At 45.9% G+C, this 19,307-nt stretch overlaps 1 protein-coding gene across 1 annotated transcript in view; it reads right to left on the bottom strand.

The window, feature by feature from the left end:
• Positions 1-2,173: 2,173 nt before the first annotated feature.
• Positions 2,174-19,307, bottom strand: part of AHNAK2 (AHNAK nucleoprotein 2) — a 33,687-nt gene continuing 16,553 nt past the window's right edge. The window contains exons 7-8 of the mRNA XM_081213485.1: positions 14,199-18,677; positions 2,174-13,475 (exon numbers count right to left, since the gene is read on the bottom strand). Coding sequence (XP_081069611.1) covers positions 3,441-13,475; positions 14,199-18,677 — 14,514 coding nt within the window. The 3' untranslated portion in view covers positions 2,174-3,440. The remainder of the gene's footprint in view (positions 13,476-14,198; positions 18,678-19,307) is intronic.

Here is a 19,307-nt window from a genome sequence, read left to right on the forward strand (position 1 = left end):
AACCCAGGTTTTGTTGTTCTCAGGTATTTTCTGACATCTGCAATTCACATGGCACAGTAGTAGTTTCACCTACTACTCTGGAAATTGTCCCATGTCCCCCTACAGACTTTATCTACAGTACAGGCTTAACAGTCATTGTCAGACTGCTAAACTTGAATGCAGGAGAAGATAATTTCCAGATTTGCAGATAATTCCCAAATCTGCAGATGGAAGGGAAGGAGTTCCATCTCAGGGACATTCCAGGGTTTTGTTTTGTTTGTTTTTGCAAATGAACTCAGAATCCTAGTCCAAACAACCATTGATTCCCTAACCCCCAACTTTCCCAGACATTTTAGATAGCCACATCGGCATGTTAGCATGGATAGTATTTCTTCAGAATCAGAATGACGATCACAATACTAATGGTACTACTTTTATTTCTGTATCAGGAGCATAGCCAGGATACAATCAACATTATTGCCGTACATAAGCACAATGTTTCACAGGCATGTGTGTACCATCTTGTTGGCTGCATACGTGTAGCAAGCATTCATATAATCCAAAAGGCAAACAGTAACTATTTACAACCTATATCCTTAGGAAAGTTAAAGCCACTTACATATGCTCCCTTCCATCTCTTATCCAAGCACTAAACTCCTGACTATTAAGTTTTATTTCTGAAGTCACTTGAACGCCAGTTTACAATCCAGTCACACTGAAGTACACGCCTTAAGCCACTTCAGCCCCCATTCTGTAGGGGTACTGTTGTGGTCAGAAGGTTCTCTTTATCAAGACAGTTGGATCTTATGACCCTTGTCTTAAGATTGGAGTCAACAAATGCCGCTTTTGAATGGTTAGATGGATTAATGAATGTGACGGCTTTGGTCTGCCCAACACATGTCTTTGGACTGAGAGTGATTACTGGTGATCATGTGGTTACATATCTGTACCTGGCCTGTGGGGGTTTGTTTTTACTGCTCAGCAGAAGGGTACAAAACAACACTGGGGCGAATGAGTCACCCTGGGGTGAATGAGTGTCAACAAATGAATACAGATTATGGTTGACAAGTCATAACTTATGATGTAGGCATTTTCACGTCAACTGTAACCCCCTTCATGCCTCATATGGCTGAAGTGGGGATGACCCCATGGACCTTACCCCACCCAGTCTGTCATGACCTGGCAACTGACACCATTGTCCTCCACGTTTAGAAAAATACTTCAGCGCCAGGGATCCTTCTGAATCCCTTGCACAATTTAGAACACTGGTGAATCCGATGCTCTAAATCAGTGTTTCCCAACCACTGTTCCGCGGCACACTAGTGTGCCGCGAGATGTTGCCTGGTGTGCTGCGAGATGTTGCCTGGAGGGAGGCGGACGAGTCGGACGGCGAGAGGCGGGGCGGCGACGGCGAGGAGAGGCCGCCCAGCGCGGGGCTCTCGCCGTCTGCCTGCCTGGCTGCCTGCGAGCTCGGCGGGCAGCGCCTCCGTCCGCAGCGCCCGCCTCGCGGCTCTCATTCCCTGCCCCTGCCAAAGCTCACCCAGCCAAGCCGCACTCTCCTTCCTGCCTCGCTTTGCTGCCTCCTCCCCCCAACCCCCAAAGCTTGGAGGTTCCCCGGCAAGGGGGAGGGAAAAAAATTGAAACTTATCGTGCGTCCCTCCCGGCGTGACGCTGCGCGCTGACGTCACGGGGCTGTAATGGTGGTGTGCCTCGAGATTTTTTTCATCAAACAAGTGTGCCTTTGCCCAAAAAAGGTTGGGAAACACTGCTCTAAATCACACGGGCAGCCTAAAGGTGTACAGGAAGGTCCCTAAGGTTGACTCTGCCATTAGGCAGAGTGGAGCGATTGCCTCAGGCAGATACTAGGTGGTGGAGACAAGCAGCAAGGTGTTGGACAGAGCTGTGTGTGCCACAATATTGCCCTGTGTCCCCTGTAGGTGAGCCCTCTGCCCTCAGGTGCACTGTTCTACCTGCTGGCAGTGTTGCAGTAAGGTTCAGTCGGTAGTCTGCTTGGCTTCTGTGTGAGGAATAGGGGAAGGGGGGGCATCTTGTCTTTCACCTCAGGTAGCATGTCTTGAGCTGGCTCTCGCCCATCACACAATAATGAGAGAAGAACAACAGAAGAGGCTTGTTTTGTCTTGCAAAATTGCATGAGGGATTCTGCCGCATTTCTCTACCTGATTAGAAATGTGAGGAAGTGTGGGTCAAACTCTCGCCGCTTGGCAGGACAAAACAGACACCAATTAAATATGCACAGTGGCAAGTTTTCACATAGTAAGTCATTTGTATTCATCCTGCATCCACCATAAAACATGTGATCTGCTCAGGCAATCAGTTACAGGCATGGTAGCCACAGGAATTTTGTGTTTGTTGGCCTCCAGTCGGTAGGAAACTGGCTGTGTGCATCATGTACCGGGTTCAACTTTTGCCTCCCCAGTGCAAAGGCTTGAAAAAAAATATATTTGCAGGGGCATAGCTAAAACTGCTTCTTCTGTACAGTGGCAAATGCATTTACCCAACTTGCCACAGGACAAGCATGAAGGCAAGCATGCTATTTTTCTTATAGCTACTTTTCACCTCAGGTGACCAGATGTTGGCTAGTCCTGATATTTTACATATATAAAACTTCAAAAGGCACGCTAACATATATCTTAAGACACTGGTGCTAAGATTCTTTGTCATTAAAAAGAAATTTCAGAAGTAACATTTACATATGTTGTTCTGCAAAATGTTTAGGACTGATACGCAATGTCTTTAAGGTGCCAATACTTCAGTTTAACTGATAGTCTTGAAAACTGGCAAGATGTTTCGTGACTGGAAAGGAAGAATAAGCATTGTAACATTTACAGTATTATTTCCATTTGGTCTATGTTTCAAAACAATCCTGAAATATGCCTATTGCTCAAAGATAATGAAAATATATTTATATATACTTTTCATAAGATAGCAGCAGAAATACAGTTAAAAAAATAAAATCTAAAAAAGAAAATATGTCTCCTAATTCTCCCAGCACTAGCTTCCTAATACTCTGCAAATAATCTAGAACAAAATCATTGCTGTGATTTGATTCTCAAATGATTATATTTAAACTTTTGTCCAGTCTTTATTCCTCTAAGTAGGTCTGAAGAAGGAACACTTGTGGAAATTAATAGAAAGGGTCTTTGTTGGTTTCATTAGAACTATGGATGTCTCTTGTCAGTAGCTTCCTTTGTCTATTTTTGTTTCCTTATGTCCCATGCAACAAGTGTTTTTGTTAGGAACTATTTTTCTATATTTCAATGAGCTTGAAAACAGTACTGTAATTTTAAACAAAACATTTCTTCACTCCTTTTAATGTAATGTTTTATTTTCTTTTGCTGGAAAGAAGGCAATGAGTTTTCTAATTTTCACCTGCCTAGAAAAGTGTTGCATCACATTTTTATGTATGCTTGAATTTTGAAGGAAAAGAAACCATCTTATTTTTATGCCTCTTCAGGAACGCTTTGGGGTAGAGCTTTCCCTTTCTCTAGCAGTATCAATTCAGTTCTTGCGGAAGATGAAACAATGGGTGTGGTCTCTGAGGTTTCACTCTCTGCGACTGTTTCATTAGGTGGCAAGGATTCTTGTGCATCAAAAAAAGTTTCTGATTTTTCTGTTGGACTTTCCTCATCCTGAGGTTTTCCTTCTTTTGGATCTGTCTCTTCTACTTTATCAGTTTCCCTTCCCTTTTTGGTTGGAGATGAAAAACCTAACTTAGGGAATCTAAACCACCCAGCTTTTTCAGTTTGTTTGGCAGTGTCACTGTCTGATGTGGATGGGACATCGACTTGTGTCTCTTCTTGAAATGGTTTTTGAACTTCAGGTTTCGAATCTGCGCCTGTGTCCTCAACAGAGGAAGAAAACCCAAGACTTGGAAGCCAAAATTTAAACCTGCCAGAAGATCTCTTACTATCAGATTTTTCTTTTGGATCTGTTGTTGACTCTTCTTCAGCACTTGCAACTTCAGTTTCTTCGGTAATTTCTACAGCAGATTCAGACATCATTGAACTGTCTGCAAATTCATCAGAAGATTGTACTTCAACTGCAAATGCTTTCAGCTTTGTCAGCTTAGTAGTAGAAGATGCTTCTTCAGTAAGTTCTTGGCCTTTGTCTGATACTTTCAGTTCAGCAAAGCTGGTCTTTTGTGTTGTTTCTCTTGCCTTTTCACCTGAAGGTTGGTGATCTTTACTCTCAAACATTTCACTCGTATATTCTGTGGAAGACAGTTTGACTGGCATATCCAAGTTCACAAGTGATTCCTGAATTTTCACTTTTAAAAGAGAAAACCCATAGGTGGCAGTTTGAACTTCTGATGGAGGAATCTCTGATTCTCTCACTATCTGAGTTGAGAAAGATTTCTGACTTTCAGAATCGGAGGAGTCAAACGCAGATTTACCTTGTAGCTTTTTTTCGTTTCCTTCAAAGTATGGTCCTTCAATGTGCAGTGATGAACTTTGAATAAATGTCTCAGTAGATGGGAGTTTACACTCAAGTTGTGTTGTCTGAATATCTGGTTCTGTCAGTGTTGTAATTTTAGCTACTGATTTTTGGATTTTACCGTTCATGGTGTCTATTTTTTCTGTAGGAAATTTAATGTTGAATTCCATTGGCCTCTGTATGAGTGTTGTTGTCTCCTCAAAAGAAGGATCTGTAGATGGCAGTTTAGTTTCCACTTGTGTTCTTTGGATGTCAGACAATGTTGTAATTCTGACTGTTGATTTCTGGATATTACATCCAATGTCTTCTACCTTCTTATCGAGGAATGTAGTTCTGAATTCTTGTTGAGGGGCACCATCACCATCTGTATCAGTAGCAGCACATTTCATGTGTGTTGTGTCTTCTGAAGTCAACACTTGTCCTTCAGCTACAGATGTGCTGTATGTGAACTTGGGTATTTTAAGTTTGTGAATATGGAAATTTATCTCTGAATCGTCAAAATCTTGTTTGCCCGTGGTGTCTCCTGGTTTCTCCACAAGGTCGAGCTTTCTACTTTTCATGTCAACAAACTCTTCTGCCTTTTGAGCCTGGATTCCAAATATCTGTCCTTCCGTTTTATCTAGTGACACCTCAGCCTCTGTTTTTGGTGGGTCAGCATCAACTTCTGCACTTCGTGATTTGGTACGTAAACTGCCAAACTTTGGCATCTTGAATTTTGATGATTTTGTTTTACTTGAGCCATCTGTCCCTTCTGCTTTCACTTCTCCTTCCACGGCCATATCTTTTTCAAAGCCTTCTATTGGGTACTCTATTATTTCAAAGTCTTCATCAGTGACCGAAACATCCATTCTAACTTCTGGTGGTCTAACATCAGGCTCTTGCAAGTCAGATGTAGCATCATCAACTTTCTTGGTGGTTTTTGTGGTTGACCATCCAAAAGAAGGCACACTGAACTTTGGCATTTTGAATATGCTTTCTTTTCCTTGAATATCCTTTTTGGGCGATTTTATTTGGCTCTCCTTTTCAGTCTTTGCATCAGGGCTTTGCTCAGCGACGTTTGCCTCTGTAATGATAGCATCAACTTTTTCCTCTGTTCCAGCCACAGTAATTTTAGTGGCATGTGTCTCAGCCACTGTCATGTCAATTTCCACATTTGGTACACTGATTTCTGATGTGGGGGCAGTGGATGAAGTTTTATGTATCTGTATAATCTGTCCTTCAGCACCATGCTTAACTACATCAGCATAAGTTTTAGACCCCAGGGGACTTATTGTATCGTCAGCTTTTCCTGAGGCCTGTGAAAAACTGCCTTCCCCCATTAATAGGCCAGTTCTGAAGTCCTTTTCCTTCTGCACTGAAACTCCATCTTTTGTAATGTCCTCCTGAGGAAACATGACTTTGCCTTCTAAAATGTCCTGTCCAGAATACAATTCACTAACCACATGGGGAGACTGGGTTGCCAATTCAGGAGCTTTTATTTCTACTTCAGCAAGAGGAGCTTTTCCTGTACAGCCATCTCCTTCAGCATCACCTTTTTTACCCTTTGAAGATGATCGGCCAAATGAAGGCATCCTAAACTTTGGCATTTTAAACCAACCCGGAGACTCCTCAGTTTGACTCTCTCCAGACTTTGCTTCATGTTCTCCTTGTTCTTTTGCATCCTGCTCAGCAGGGCTGAGAACAGATATGTCAGATACTTCGATGTCAACTCCGGGCAGTTGTATTTCTCCAGCTGACACCTTTATTCCTGCATCAGCGGATTCAGCTTTTACTTCCAAGGTTGGAGCTTCGCCGCAAAGTCTCTCAAAGTCTTTTGTTGCTTGTAGATGAGAAACTTCAGTTTCCATTTCGGGTAAGGTGACCCCAGTCTCTGGCAATTTTCCTTCTGGAACTGAAATTCCAAACTTTGGCATTTGGAGTTTTAGCATTCTAATTGTGCCCTCCGCAACATCAGTTTTCATACTTCCACTATCCACATTGATTTCACCTTCAGATCCTATTTCTGCACTTTTCAGTTCAACTGAACTATCTATGGTGGGCTCCTTAATATCAACTTTAATATCGGTATCTACTTGGGGAGCTTTGATTTCCACTTTTGATGTGCCCTTTGGCATTTTTATGCGTATTTCGGTTTCTTCTTCTTTCTGTGTGGTAAAACTGCTCTCTATATCAGGTATGTGTACCAAAGCCCCTTCTCTTTCCACAGTAATATCCGCCTCCACTTTTGGCAGGCTACCCTGCGATTTTGGTAGCTTTGGCCTGTGAAGGGAGATTTTGGGCATATTAAAATGAGGCCTTTTCATCTGACCTTTTTTTGTAGCTATTTCAGCATCTAGTTCCATATGGACTTCTTGATCTTCTGACAGAACTGCTGTTAGTTCTGCATCTGTATCATCTGATAAGATAGTCAATTTAGGTTCTTCCAGAGGTTCCTTTGCAGTAGTCTTAAGACTTGCTTCCTTTTTAGGTGACCAATTAAATGATGGCAATTTGAATTTTGGCATTTTGAAATGCCCTTCTTTTTCTTCTGCATCTATACTTCCAGTCTTTATATCTCCCTCAAATTTAGCATCTTTTGCTGCAGCAACCAAATCTTGAGCCTCCGTCTCTGGCTGTGCCACAGAAAGACCCACTGATGGTAATTTTATGTCTATTGCTGGAATCTTCATGTCGGCTCTAGGGATTGGGGGCATTTTAATTTTCCCTTCGGGGCCGGTTTTTCCTGAACCAGCTAAGTCACCTTCTCCTTCAAGTGTTGGAGCCTCTACTGCAATATCTGCAATATCTGCAGTCGTTTTCAACTGAGGAACTTTTGCATCTTCAGATGGCAAACTAATCTCGGTGTCTGGAGTTTTTCCTTTAGAAAATGAGATTCCAAATTTAGGCCTTTGGAATTTAGGCCTTTTCATCTTCCCATCCATTCCTTCAGTTTTTATCTCTGTTCCATCTACAGAGATATCAGTGGACGGTCCTTCAACTCCTACTTCTAGGCCTTTCACCACAGGGACTTTAATTTCTGCCATTGTCTTACTAACATTATCACCAACATCAAGTGATTTTAATTCTGCTTCTGAAAGACTGGCATCAGGTATAGAAAGTTTGACATCACTTTCAGGTAAGCTGATTTCCATGTCCATTTTTGGACCTTTAAGTTCTGGTTTGGAAAGTTCTAGGCTTGGAAGATTAACTTCGGGCATTTTAATGCCTTTTCTAGAATCACTACCACTGATATCTGTATCCGGCATTTGTAGTGACATCTTTCCTTCATCCTCTATCGTAGATACTGTCATGTCAGCATGCAACTGTGGTACAGATATTTCTGCTTTATGACTTTTCATCTTTGGAAGGGATATCTTTGGCATGCTAAAATGAGGCCTTCTGATTTTGGTTTTCTCGCTGTCTTTATCAAAAGATATATGTCCCCCTAGGTCTTCAATGTGGACTTCACCTTCCTCTACAGTGAGTGTTAATTCAGATTCAATATCACCTGTTGGAACTGGAACTGAGGGATCTTCTAAATCTGCATAAATATCAGTAGAAACACTTGCTTCTTTCTTTGGAGACCAGCTAAATGATGGAAGCTTGAATTTTGGCATTTTAAATTTGCTTTCTTTTTCAACAATTTCTTTTTCATAGCTTTCACGTTTAATATTTTTGCCTTCTGAATCTGGTCCTTGGATGTCAGCATCTGATTTTGGAACAGAAATAGCCACAGATGGAAAAGTGATCTCATCTGCACCCTTCGCTTTGGGAAGCGAAATTCCAAATTTGGGCGCTTGGAGCTTTGGCATCTTATATTTACTGTCTAGGCCCTCCATCTTTGCCTCAGCACCATCCAGAGTAATCTCAGCAGAAGGTACCTCTATTTGTAGGTCTGCAGCTCTCAGTTCCAAGGAAGTCTCCCCCTTTGGAATATTCACATCAGGTGCAGAGAACTTGATATCTGCTGAAATGTCCCCAGCCTTCATCTCAGGCTTGGTTACACTGACGTCCGGAAGAGCGATGTCAACCTTGGGTGCGCTGACGTCCACATCGACTTTGGGACCCTTGATTTCTGGTTTGGAGAAACCCATGCTGGGCATCTTGAACTTTGGCATGTGTATTTTCATCCCGCCACCATCAATGCTGCCTTCTGCATCAGGCACCTTAAAAGAGACCTCTGCCTCTGGAACTTCCACTTTTGCTTTGGGAAGGGAGATGTCTGCTTCAACCTTTGGCAGCGAGACTCCCACTTGAGGAGTCTTCAGCTTGGGAACTTTGACGCTTGGCATTTTGACATCAGGCATTTTGATTTTGCCCTTCTCAGCGACCTCCAACTCCACACTAGGTGCCTTCATTTCAGCTCCAGGCAATTTCACATCAGTCTCGATGCCCACAGAGGGCAAGGTCACTTCCCCTTTCAGTTCTGGTTCGGAGATATCCACTTCCACAGAAGGTAAGCTGACTTCTCCCTCTACAGCGGCTTTCCCCTTGGGAAGTGACATTCCGAACTTGGGCATTTGGAATTTTGGCATCTTAAATTTACTGTCCGTACTATCCAGCTTCGCTTCAACTCCACCTAGATGGACATCTGCCGATGGTGCCACAACATTTACGTCTGGAGCCTTCAGTTCCAAGGAAGCCTCTCCTCTTGGAAACTTCATGTCAGGTACTGAAAGGCTGATGTCTGCTGAAATGTCACCTGCTTTGATCTCAGGCTTAGTTACACTGACGTCTGGAAGATCAATGTCAACTTTGGGTGCGCTGATGTCCACATCGACTTTCGGAAATTTGATTTCTGGTTTGGAGAAACCTATGCTGGGCATCTTGAACTTTGGCATGTGTATTTTCATCCCGCCACCCTCGATGCTGCCTTCTGCATCTGGCACTTTAACAGAGACCTCTGCCTCTGGAATTTCCACTTTTGCTTTGGGAACAGAGATGTCTGCTTCAACCTTTGGCAGCGAGACTCCCACTTGAGGAGTCTTCAGCTTGGGAACTTTGACGCTTGGCATTTTGACATCAGGCATTTTGATTTTGCCCTTCTCAGCGACCTCCAACTCCACACTAGGTGCCTTCATTTCAGCTCCAGGCAATTTCACATCAGTCTCGATGCCCACAGAGGGCAGTGTCACTTCCCCTTTCAGTTCTGGTTTGGAGATATCCACTTCCACAGAAGGTAAGGTGATTTCTCCCTCTGCAGTGGCTTTCTCCTTGGGAAGTGACATTCCAAACTTGGGCATTTGGAATTTTGGCATCTTAAATTTAGTGTCAGTGCCCTCCAGCTTCACTTCAACTCCACCTAGAGCGACATCTGCCAATGGTGCCTCAATGTTTAGGTCTGGAGCCTTCAGTTCCAAGGAAGCTTCCCCCTGTGGAATCTTTATGTCAGGTGCTGTCAACTTCATGTCTGCTGAAATGTCACCTGCTTTGATTTTAGGCTTGGTTACACTGACATCAGGAAGATCAATGTCAACTTTGGGTGCGATGATGTCCACATCGACTTTGGGACCTTTGATTTCTGGTTTGGAAAAACCCATGCTGGGCATCTTGAACTTTGGCATGTGCATTTTCATCCCGCCACTCTTAATACTACTTTCTGCATGAGGCACATTAACAGATGCGGAAGCCTCTGGATTCTCCATTGCTGCTGTGGGAAGAGAGATGTCTGCTTGGACTTTTGGCAGTGAGACTCCCACCTGAGGAGTCCTCATTTTGGGGACCTTGACGCTTGGCATTTTGACATCAGGCACTTTGATTTTTCCTTTCTCAGAGACCTCCAATTCCGCACTAGGTGCCTGTATTTCAGCTCCTTGCAATTTCAAATCTGTCTCGATCCTCATAGAGGGCAGTATGACTTCGCCTTTCTGTTCTGGTATGGAGACATCTACTTCCACAGAAGGTAGGGTGCCCATGCCATCTACACTGGCTTTACCTTTGGGAAATGAAATTCCAAACTTGGGCATTTGGAATTTAGGCCTTTTAAATTTACTGTCCATGCCTTCCACCTTTGTCTCAACACCTCCCAAATCAACATCGACTAGTGGTGCCTCAACCTTTACGTCTGGAGCCTTCAGTTCCAAGGAAGCCTCCCCCTTTGGAAACTGTACGTCAGGTCCTGTGAACTTCATGTCTGCTGAAATGTCACCTGCTTTGATTTCGGGCTTGGTTACACTGATGTCCGGAAGAGCAATGTCAACCTTGGGTGCGCTGACGTCCACATCGACTTTGGGACCTTTGATTTCTGGTTTGGAGAAACCCATGCTGGGCATCTTGAACTTTGGCATGTGCATTTTCATTCCACCACCCTCGATGCTGCCTTCTGCATCAGGGACCTTAACAGAGACCTCTGCCTCTGGAATTTCCACTTTTGCTTTGGGAAGGGAGATGTCTGCCTCAACCTTGGGCAGCGAGACTCCCACTTGAGGAGTCTTCATTTTGGGCATTTTGACACCAGGCATTTTGATTTTGCCCTTCTCAGCGACCTCCAACTCCACACTGGGTGCCTTCATTTCAGCTGCGGGCAATTTCATGTCAGTTTCGATGCCCGCAGAGGGCAGGGTCACTTCCCCTTTCAGTTCTGGTTTGGAAACATCCACTTCCACAGAAGGTAAGGTGATTTCTCCCTCTACAACAGCTTTCCCCTTGGGAAGTGACATTCCGAACTTGGGCATATGGAATTTTGGCATCTTAAATTTACTGTCCGTACCCTCCAGCTTCGTTTCAACTCCACCTAGAGTGAAATCCGCTGATGGTGCCTCAACCTTTAGGTCTGGAGCCTTCAGTTCCAAGGAAGCCTCCCCCTTTGGAAACTGTACGTCAGGTCCAGTGAACTTCATGTCTGCTGAAATGTCACCTGCTTTGATCTCAGGCTTGGTTACACTGACGTCTGGAAGAGCAGTGTCAACCTTGGGGGTGCTGACGTCCATATCAACTTTGGGACCTTTGATCTCTGATTTGGAGAATCCCATGCTGGGCATCTTGAACTTTGGCATGTGCATTTTCATTCCGCCACCCTCAATGCTGCCTTCTGCTTCAGGCACCTTAACAGAGACCTCTGCCTCTGAAACTTCCACTTTTGCTTTGGGAAGGGAGATGTCTGCTTCAACCTTTGGCAGCGAGACTCCCACTTGAGGAGTCTTCAGCTTGGGAACTTTGACGCTTGGCATTTTGACATCAGGCATTTTGATTTTGCCCTTCTCAGCGACATCCAACTCCACACTAGGTGCCTTTATTTCAGCTCCGCGCAATTTCACGTCAGTCTCAATGCCCACAGAGGGCAGGGTCACTTCCCCTTTGAGTTCTGGTTTGGAGGTATCCACTTCCACAGAAGGTAAGGTGACTTCTCCCTCTGCAGCGGCTTTCCCCTTGGGAAGTGACATTCCAAACTTGGGCATTTGGAGTTTTGGCATCTTAAATTTAGTGTCGGTGCTCTCCAGCTTCGCTTCAACTCCACCTAGAGTGACATCTCCCGATGGTGCCTCAATGTTTAGGTCTGGAACCTTCAGCTCCAAGGAAGCCTCTCCTTTTGGAAACTTCACGTCAGGTGCTGAAAGGCTGACGTCTGCTGAAATGTCACCTGCTTTGATCTCATGCTTGGTTACACTGACATCTGGAAGAGCAATGTCAAACTTGGGGGCGCTGACGTCCACATCGACTTTGGGACCTTTGATTTCTGGTTTGGAGAAACCTATGCTGGGCATCTTGAACTTTGGCATGCGTATTTTCATCCCGCCACCCTCGATCCTGCCTTCTGCATCAGGCACTTTAACAGAGACCTCTGTCTCTGGAATTTCCACTTTTGCTTTGGGAACAGAGATGTCTCCCTCAGCCTTCGGCAGCGAGACTCCCACCTGAGGAGTCTTCACCTCAGGGACCTTCATGCTTGGCATTTTGATGTCAGGCATTTTGATTTTGCCCTTCTCATCGACCTCCAACTCCACACTTGGAGCCTTCATTTCAGTTCCGGGCAATTTCACATCAGTCTCGATGCCCACAGAGGGCAGGGTCACTTCCCCTTTCAGTTCTGGTTTGGAGATATCCACTTCCACAGAAGGTAAGGTGATTTCTCCCTCTGCGGTGGCTTTCCCCTTCGGAAGTGACATTCCAAACTTGGGCATTTGGAGTTTTGGCATCTTAAATTTACTGTCGGTGCCCTCCAGCTGCGCTTCAATGCCACCTACATCAATATCGGCCAATGGTGCCTCAAGCTTTAGGTCTGGAGCCTTCAGTTCCAAGGAAGCTTCCCCCTTTGGAATCTTTATGTCAGGTGCTGTGAACTTCATGTCTGCTGAAATGTCACCTGCTTTGATTTCAGGCTTGGTTACACTGACATCTGGAAGAGTGATGTCAACCTTGGGTGCGCTGACGTCCACATCGACTTTGGGACCTTTGATTTCTGGTTTGGAGAAACCCATGCTGGGCATCTTGAACTTTGGCATGTGTATTTTCATCCCTCCACTCTCGATTCTCCCTTCTGCATCAGGCACTTTAACAGAGACCTCTGCTTTTGGAATTTCCACTTGTGCTTTGGAAACAGAGATGTCTGCCTCAACCTTGGGCAGTGAGACTCCCACTTGAGGAGTCTTCATTTTGGGCATTTTGACATCAGGCATTTTGATTTTGCCCTTCTCAGCAACCTCCAACTCCACTCTAGGTACCTTCATTTCAGCTCCTGGCAATTTCACGTCAGTCTCGATGCCCACAGAGGGCAGGGTCACTTCCCCTTTCAGTTCTGATTTGGAAACATCCCCATCTACCGAAGGTAAGGTGATTTCTCCCTCTGCAACAGCTTTCCCCTTGGGAAGTGACATTCCGAACTTGGGCATATGGAATTTGGGCATCTTAATTTTACTGTCCGTACCCTCCAGCTTTGCTTCAACTCCACCTAGAGTGAAATCCGCTGATGGTGCCTCAACCTTTAGGTCTGGAGCCTTCAGTTCCAAGGAAGCCTCCCCCTTTAGAAACTGTACGTCAGGTCCTGTGAACTTCGTGTCTGCTGAAATGTCACCTGCTTTGATCTCAGGCTTGGTTACACTGAGGTCTGGAAGAGCAATGTCAACCTTGGGGACGCTGACGTCCACATCATCTTTGGCACCTTTGATCTCTGGTTTGGAGAAACCCATGCTGGGCATCTTGAACTTTGGCATGTGTATTTTCATCCCCCCACCCTCGATGCTGCCTTCTGCTTCAGGCACCTTAACAGAGACCTCTGCCTCTGGAATTTCCACTTTTGCTTTGGGAACAGAGATGTCTGTTTCAACCTTTGGAAGCGAGACTCCCACTTGAGCAGTCTTAATTTTAGGAAACTTGACGCTTGGCATTTTGACATCAGGCATTTTGATTTTGCCCTTCTCAGCGACATCCAACTCCACACTAGGTGCCTTCATTTCAGCTCCAGGCAATTTCACATCAGTCTCAATGCCCACAGAGGGCAGGGTCACTTCCCCTTTCAGTTCTGGTTTGGAGATATCCACTTCCACAGAAGGTAAGGTGATTTCTCCCTCTGCAGTGGCTTTCCCCTTGGGAAGTGACATTCCGAACTTGGGCATTTGGAATTTTGGCATCTTAAATTTAGTGTCGGTGCTCTCCAGCTTCACTTCAACTCCACCTAGAGCGACATCTGCCAATGGTGCCTCAACATTTAGGTCTGGAGCCTTCAGTTCCAAGGAAGCCTCTCCTTTTGGAAACTTCACGTCAGGTGCTGAAAGGCTGGTGTCTGCTGAAATGTCGCCTGCTTTGATCTCAGGCTTGGTTACACTGACGCCCGGAAGAGCAATGTCAACCTTGGGTGCGCTGATGTCCATATCAACTTTTGGACCTTTGATTTCTGGTTTGGAGAAACCCATGCTGGGCATCTTGAACTTTGGCATGTGTATTTTCATCCCTCCACCCTCGATGCTGCCTTCTGCATCAGGTACCTTAACAGAGACCTCTGCTTCTGGAATTTCCACTTTTGCTTTGGGAGCAGAGATGTCTGCCTCAATCTTGGGCAGTGAGACTCCCACTTGAGAAGTTTTTATTTTGGGGACCTTGACACTTGGCATTTTGATTTTGCCCTTCTCAGAGACCTCCAACTCCACACTAGGTGCCTTCATTTCAGCTCCAGGCAATTTCCCGTCAGTCTCGATCCCCACAGAGGGCAGGGTCACTTCCCCTTTCAGTTCTGGTTTGGAAACATCCACGTCTACAGAAGGTAAGGTGATTTCTCCCTCTGCAACAGCTTTCCCCTTGGGAAGTGACATTCCGAACTTGGGCATTTGGAATTTTGGCATCTTAAATTTACTGTCCGTACCCTCCAGCTTCGCTTCAACTCCACCTAGAGTGACAACCGCCGATGGTGACTCAACGTTTAGGTCTGGAGCCTTCAGTTCCAAGGAAGCCTCCCCCTTTGGAAACTGTACGTCAGGTCCTGTGAACTTCATGTCTGCTGAAATGTCACCTGCTTTGATTTCAGGCTTGGTTACACTGACGTCCGGAAGAGCAATGTCAACCTTGGGTGCGCTGACGTCCACATCGACTTTGGGACCTTTGATTTCTGGTTTGGAGAAACCCATGCTGGGCATCTTGAACTTTGGCATGTGCATTTTCATTCCACCACCCTCGATGCTGCCTTCTGCATCAGGCACCTTAACAGAGACCTCTGCCTCTGGAATTTCCACTTTTGCTTTGGGAGCAGAGATGTCTGCCTCAACCTTGGGCAGTGAGACTCCCACTTGAGGAGTCTTCATTTTGGGCATTTTGACATCAGGCATTTTGATTTTGCCCTTCTCAGCGACCTCCAACTCCACACTTGGTGCCTTCATTTCAGCTCCGGGCAATTTCACATCAGTCTCGATGCCCACAGAGGGCAGGGTCACTTCCCCTTTCAGTTCTGGTTTTGAGATATCCACTTCCACAGAAGGTATGCTGATATCTCCGTCTGCAGTGGCCTTCCCTTTTGGAAGTGACATTCCAAACTTGGGCATTTGGAGTTTTGGCATCTTAAATTTACTGTCGGTGCCCTCCAGCTTCGCTTCAATGCCACCTACATCAATATCGGCCAATGGTGCCTCAAGCTTTAGGTCTGGAGCCTTCATTTCCAAGGAAGCTTCTCCCTTTGGAATCCTTATGTCAGGTGCTGTGAACTTCATGTCTGCTGAAATGTCACCTGCTTTGATCTCAGGCTTGGTTACACTGAGGTCTGGAAGAGCAATGTCAACCTTGGGTGCGCTGACGTCCACATCGACTTTGGGACCTTTCATCTCTGGTTTGGAGAAACCCATGCTGGGCATCTTGAACTTTGGCATGTGCATTTTCATTCCGCCACCCTCGATGCTGCCTTCTGCATCAGGCACCTTAACAGAGACCTCTGCCTCTGGAATTTCCACTTTTGCTTTGGGAAGGGAGATGTCTGCCTCAACCTTGGGCAGTGAGACTCCCACTTGAGGAGTCTTCATTTTGGGCATTTTGACATCAGGCATTTTGATTTTGCCCTTCTCAGGAACCTCCAACTCCACACTTGGTGCCTTCATTTCAGCTGCGGGCAATTTCACATCAGTCTCGATGCCCACAGAGGGCAGGGTCACTTCCCCTTTCAGTTCTGGTTTGGAGATTTCCACGTCCACAGAAGGTAAGGTGATTTCTCCCTCTGCAGCGAGTTTCTCCTTGGGAAGTGACATTCCAAACTTGGGCATTTGGAATTTTGGCATCTTAAATTTACTGTCCGTGCCCTCCAGCTTAGCTTCAATGCCACCTACATCAGTATCAGCCGATGGTGCCTCAAGCTTGAGGTCTGGAGCCTTCAGTTCCAAGGAAGCTTCCCCCTTTGGAATCTTTATGTCGGGTGCCGAGAGGCTGATGTCTGCTAAAATGTCACCTGCTTTGATCTCAGGCTTGGTTACACTGACATCCGGAAGAGCAATGTCAACCTTGGGTGCGCTGACGTCCACTTCGACTTTGGGACCTTTGATTTCTGGTTTGGAGAAACCCATGCTGGGCATCTTGAACTTTGGCATGTTTATTTTCATTCCGCCACCCTCGATGCTGCCTTCTGCATCAGGCACATTAACAGAGACCTCTGCCTCTGGAATTTCCATTTTTGTTTTGGGAACAGAGATGTCTACTTCAACCTTGGGCAGTGAGACCCCCAGTTGAGGAGTCTTCATTTTGGGAATCTTGACGCTTGGCATTTTGACATCAGGCATTTTGATTTTGCCCTTCTCAGACACCTCCAAGTCCACACTTGGAGCCTTCATTTCAGTTTCGGGCAATTTCCCACCAGTCTCGATGCCCACAGAGGGCAGGGTCACTTCCCCTTTCAGTTCTGGTTTGGAGATATCCACTTCCACAGAAGGTAAGGTGATTTCTCCCTCTGCAGCGGCTTTCCCTGTGGGAAGTGAAATTCCAAATTTGGGCATTTGGAGTTTTGGCATCTTAAATTTACTGTCCGTACTATCCAGCTTCGCTTCAATTCCACCTAGAGCGACATCCGCCGATGGTGCCTCAACCTTAAAGTCTGGAGCCTTCAGTTCCAAGGAAGCCTCCCCCTTTGGAAACTGTACGTCAGGTGCTGTGAACTTCATGTCTGCTGAAATGTCACCTGCTTTGATCTCAGGCTTGGTTACACTGATGTCTGGAAGAGCAATGTCAACTTTGGGTGCGCTGACGTCCACATCGACTTTGGGACCTTTCATCTCTGGTTTGGAGAAACCCATGCTGGGCATCTTGAACTTTGGCATGTGTATTTTCATTCCGCCACCCTCGATGCTGCCTTCTGCATCAGGCACCTTAACAGAGACCTCTGCTTTTGGAATTTCCACTTTTGCTTTGGGAACATAGATGTCTCCCTCAACCTTTGGCAGCGATACTCCCACCTGAGGAGTCTTCAGCTCAGGGACCTTCATGCTTGGCATTTTGACGTCAGGCATTTTGATTTTGCCCTTCTCAGAGACCTCCAACTCCACACTTGGAGCCTTCATTTCAGCTCCTGGCAATTTCACATCAGTCTCGATGCCCACAGAGGGCAGGGTCACTTCCCCTTTCAGTTCTGGTTTTGAGGTATCCACTTCCACAGAAGGTAAGCTGATATCTCCCTCTACAGTGGCTTTCCCTTTTGGAAGTGACATTCCAAACTTGGGCATTTGGAGTTTTGGCATCTTAAATTTACTGTCGGTGCCCTCCAGCTTCGCTTCAATGCCACCTACATCAATATCGGCCAATGGTGCCTCAAGCTTTAGGTCTGGAGCCTTCATTTCCAAAGAAGCTTCTCCCTTTGGAATCCTTATGTCAGGTGCTGTGAACTTCATGTCTGCTGAAATGGCACCTGCTTTGATCTCAGGCTTGGTTACACTGAGGTCTGGAAGAGCAATGTCAACCTTGGGTGCGCTGACGTCCACATCGACTTTGGGACCTTTCATCTCTGGTTTGGAGAAACCCATGCTGGGCATCTTGAACTTTGGCATGTGCATTTTCATTCCGCCACCCTCGATGCTGCCTTCTGCATCAGGCACCTTAACAGAGACCTCTGCCTCTGGAATTTCCACTTTTGCTTTGGGAGCAGAGATGTCTGCTTCAACCTTGGGCAGTGAGACTCCCACTTGAGGAGTCTTCATTTTGGGCATTTTGACATCAGGCATTTTGATTTTGCCCTTCTCAGGAACCTCCAACTCCACACTTGGTGCCTTCATTTCAGCTGCGGGCAATTTCACATCAGTCTCGATGCCCACAGAGGGCAGGGTCACTTCCCCTTTCAGTTCTGGTTTGGAGATTTCCACGTCCACAGAAGGTAAGGTGATTTCTCCCTCTGCAGCGAGTTTCTCCTTGGGAAGTGACATTCCAAACTTGGGCATTTGGAATTTTGGCATCTTAAATTTACTGTCCGTGCCCTCCAGCTTAGCTTCAATGCCACCTACATCAGTATCAGCCGATGGTGCCTCAAGCTTGAGGTCTGGAGCCTTCAGTTCCAAGGAAGCTTCCCCCTTTGGAATCTTTATGTCGGGTGCCGAGAGGCTGATGTCTGCTAAAATGTCACCTGCTTTGATCTCAGGCTTGGTTACACTGACATCCGGAAGAGCAATGTCAACCTTGGGTGCGCTGACGTCCACTTCGACTTTGGGACCTTTGATTTCTGGTTTGGAGAAACCCATGCTGGGCATCTTGAACTTTGGCATGTTTATTTTCATTCCGCCACCCTCGATGCTGCCTTCTGCATCAGGCACATTAACAGAGACCTCTGCCTCTGGAATTTCCATTTTTGTTTTGGGAACAGAGATGTCTACTTCAACCTTGGGCAGTGAGACCCCCAGTTGAGGAGTCTTCATTTTGGGAATCTTGACGCTTGGCATTTTGACATCAGGCATTTTGATTTTGCCCTTCTCAGACACCTCCAAGTCCACACTTGGAGCCTTCATTTCAGTTTCGGGCAATTTCCCACCAGTCTCGATGCCCACAGAGGGCAGGGTCACTTCCCCTTTCAGTTCTGGTTTGGAGATATCCACTTCCACAGAAGGTAAGGTGATTTCTCCCTCTGCAGCGGCTTTCCCTGTGGGAAGTGAAATTCCAAATTTGGGCATTTGGAGTTTTGGCATCTTAAATTTACTGTCCGTACTATCCAGCTTCGCTTCAATTCCACCTAGAGCGACATCCGCCGATGGTGCCTCAACCTTAAAGTCTGGAGCCTTCAGTTCCAAGGAAGCCTCCCCCTTTGGAAACTGTACGTCAGGTGCTGTGAACTTCATGTCTGCTGAAATGTCACCTGCTTTGATCTCAGGCTTGGTTACACTGACGTCCGGAAGAGCAATGTCAACTTTGGGTGCGCTGACGTCCACATCGACTTTGGGACCTTTCATCTCTGGTTTGGAGAAACCCATGCTGGGCATCTTGAACTTTGGCATGTGTATTTTCATTCCGCCACC

This window comes from Podarcis bocagei, assembly GCF_964188305.1.
Source record: "Podarcis bocagei genome assembly, chromosome: 1".
Classification (NCBI taxonomy): Eukaryota; Metazoa; Chordata; class Lepidosauria; order Squamata; family Lacertidae; genus Podarcis; species Podarcis bocagei.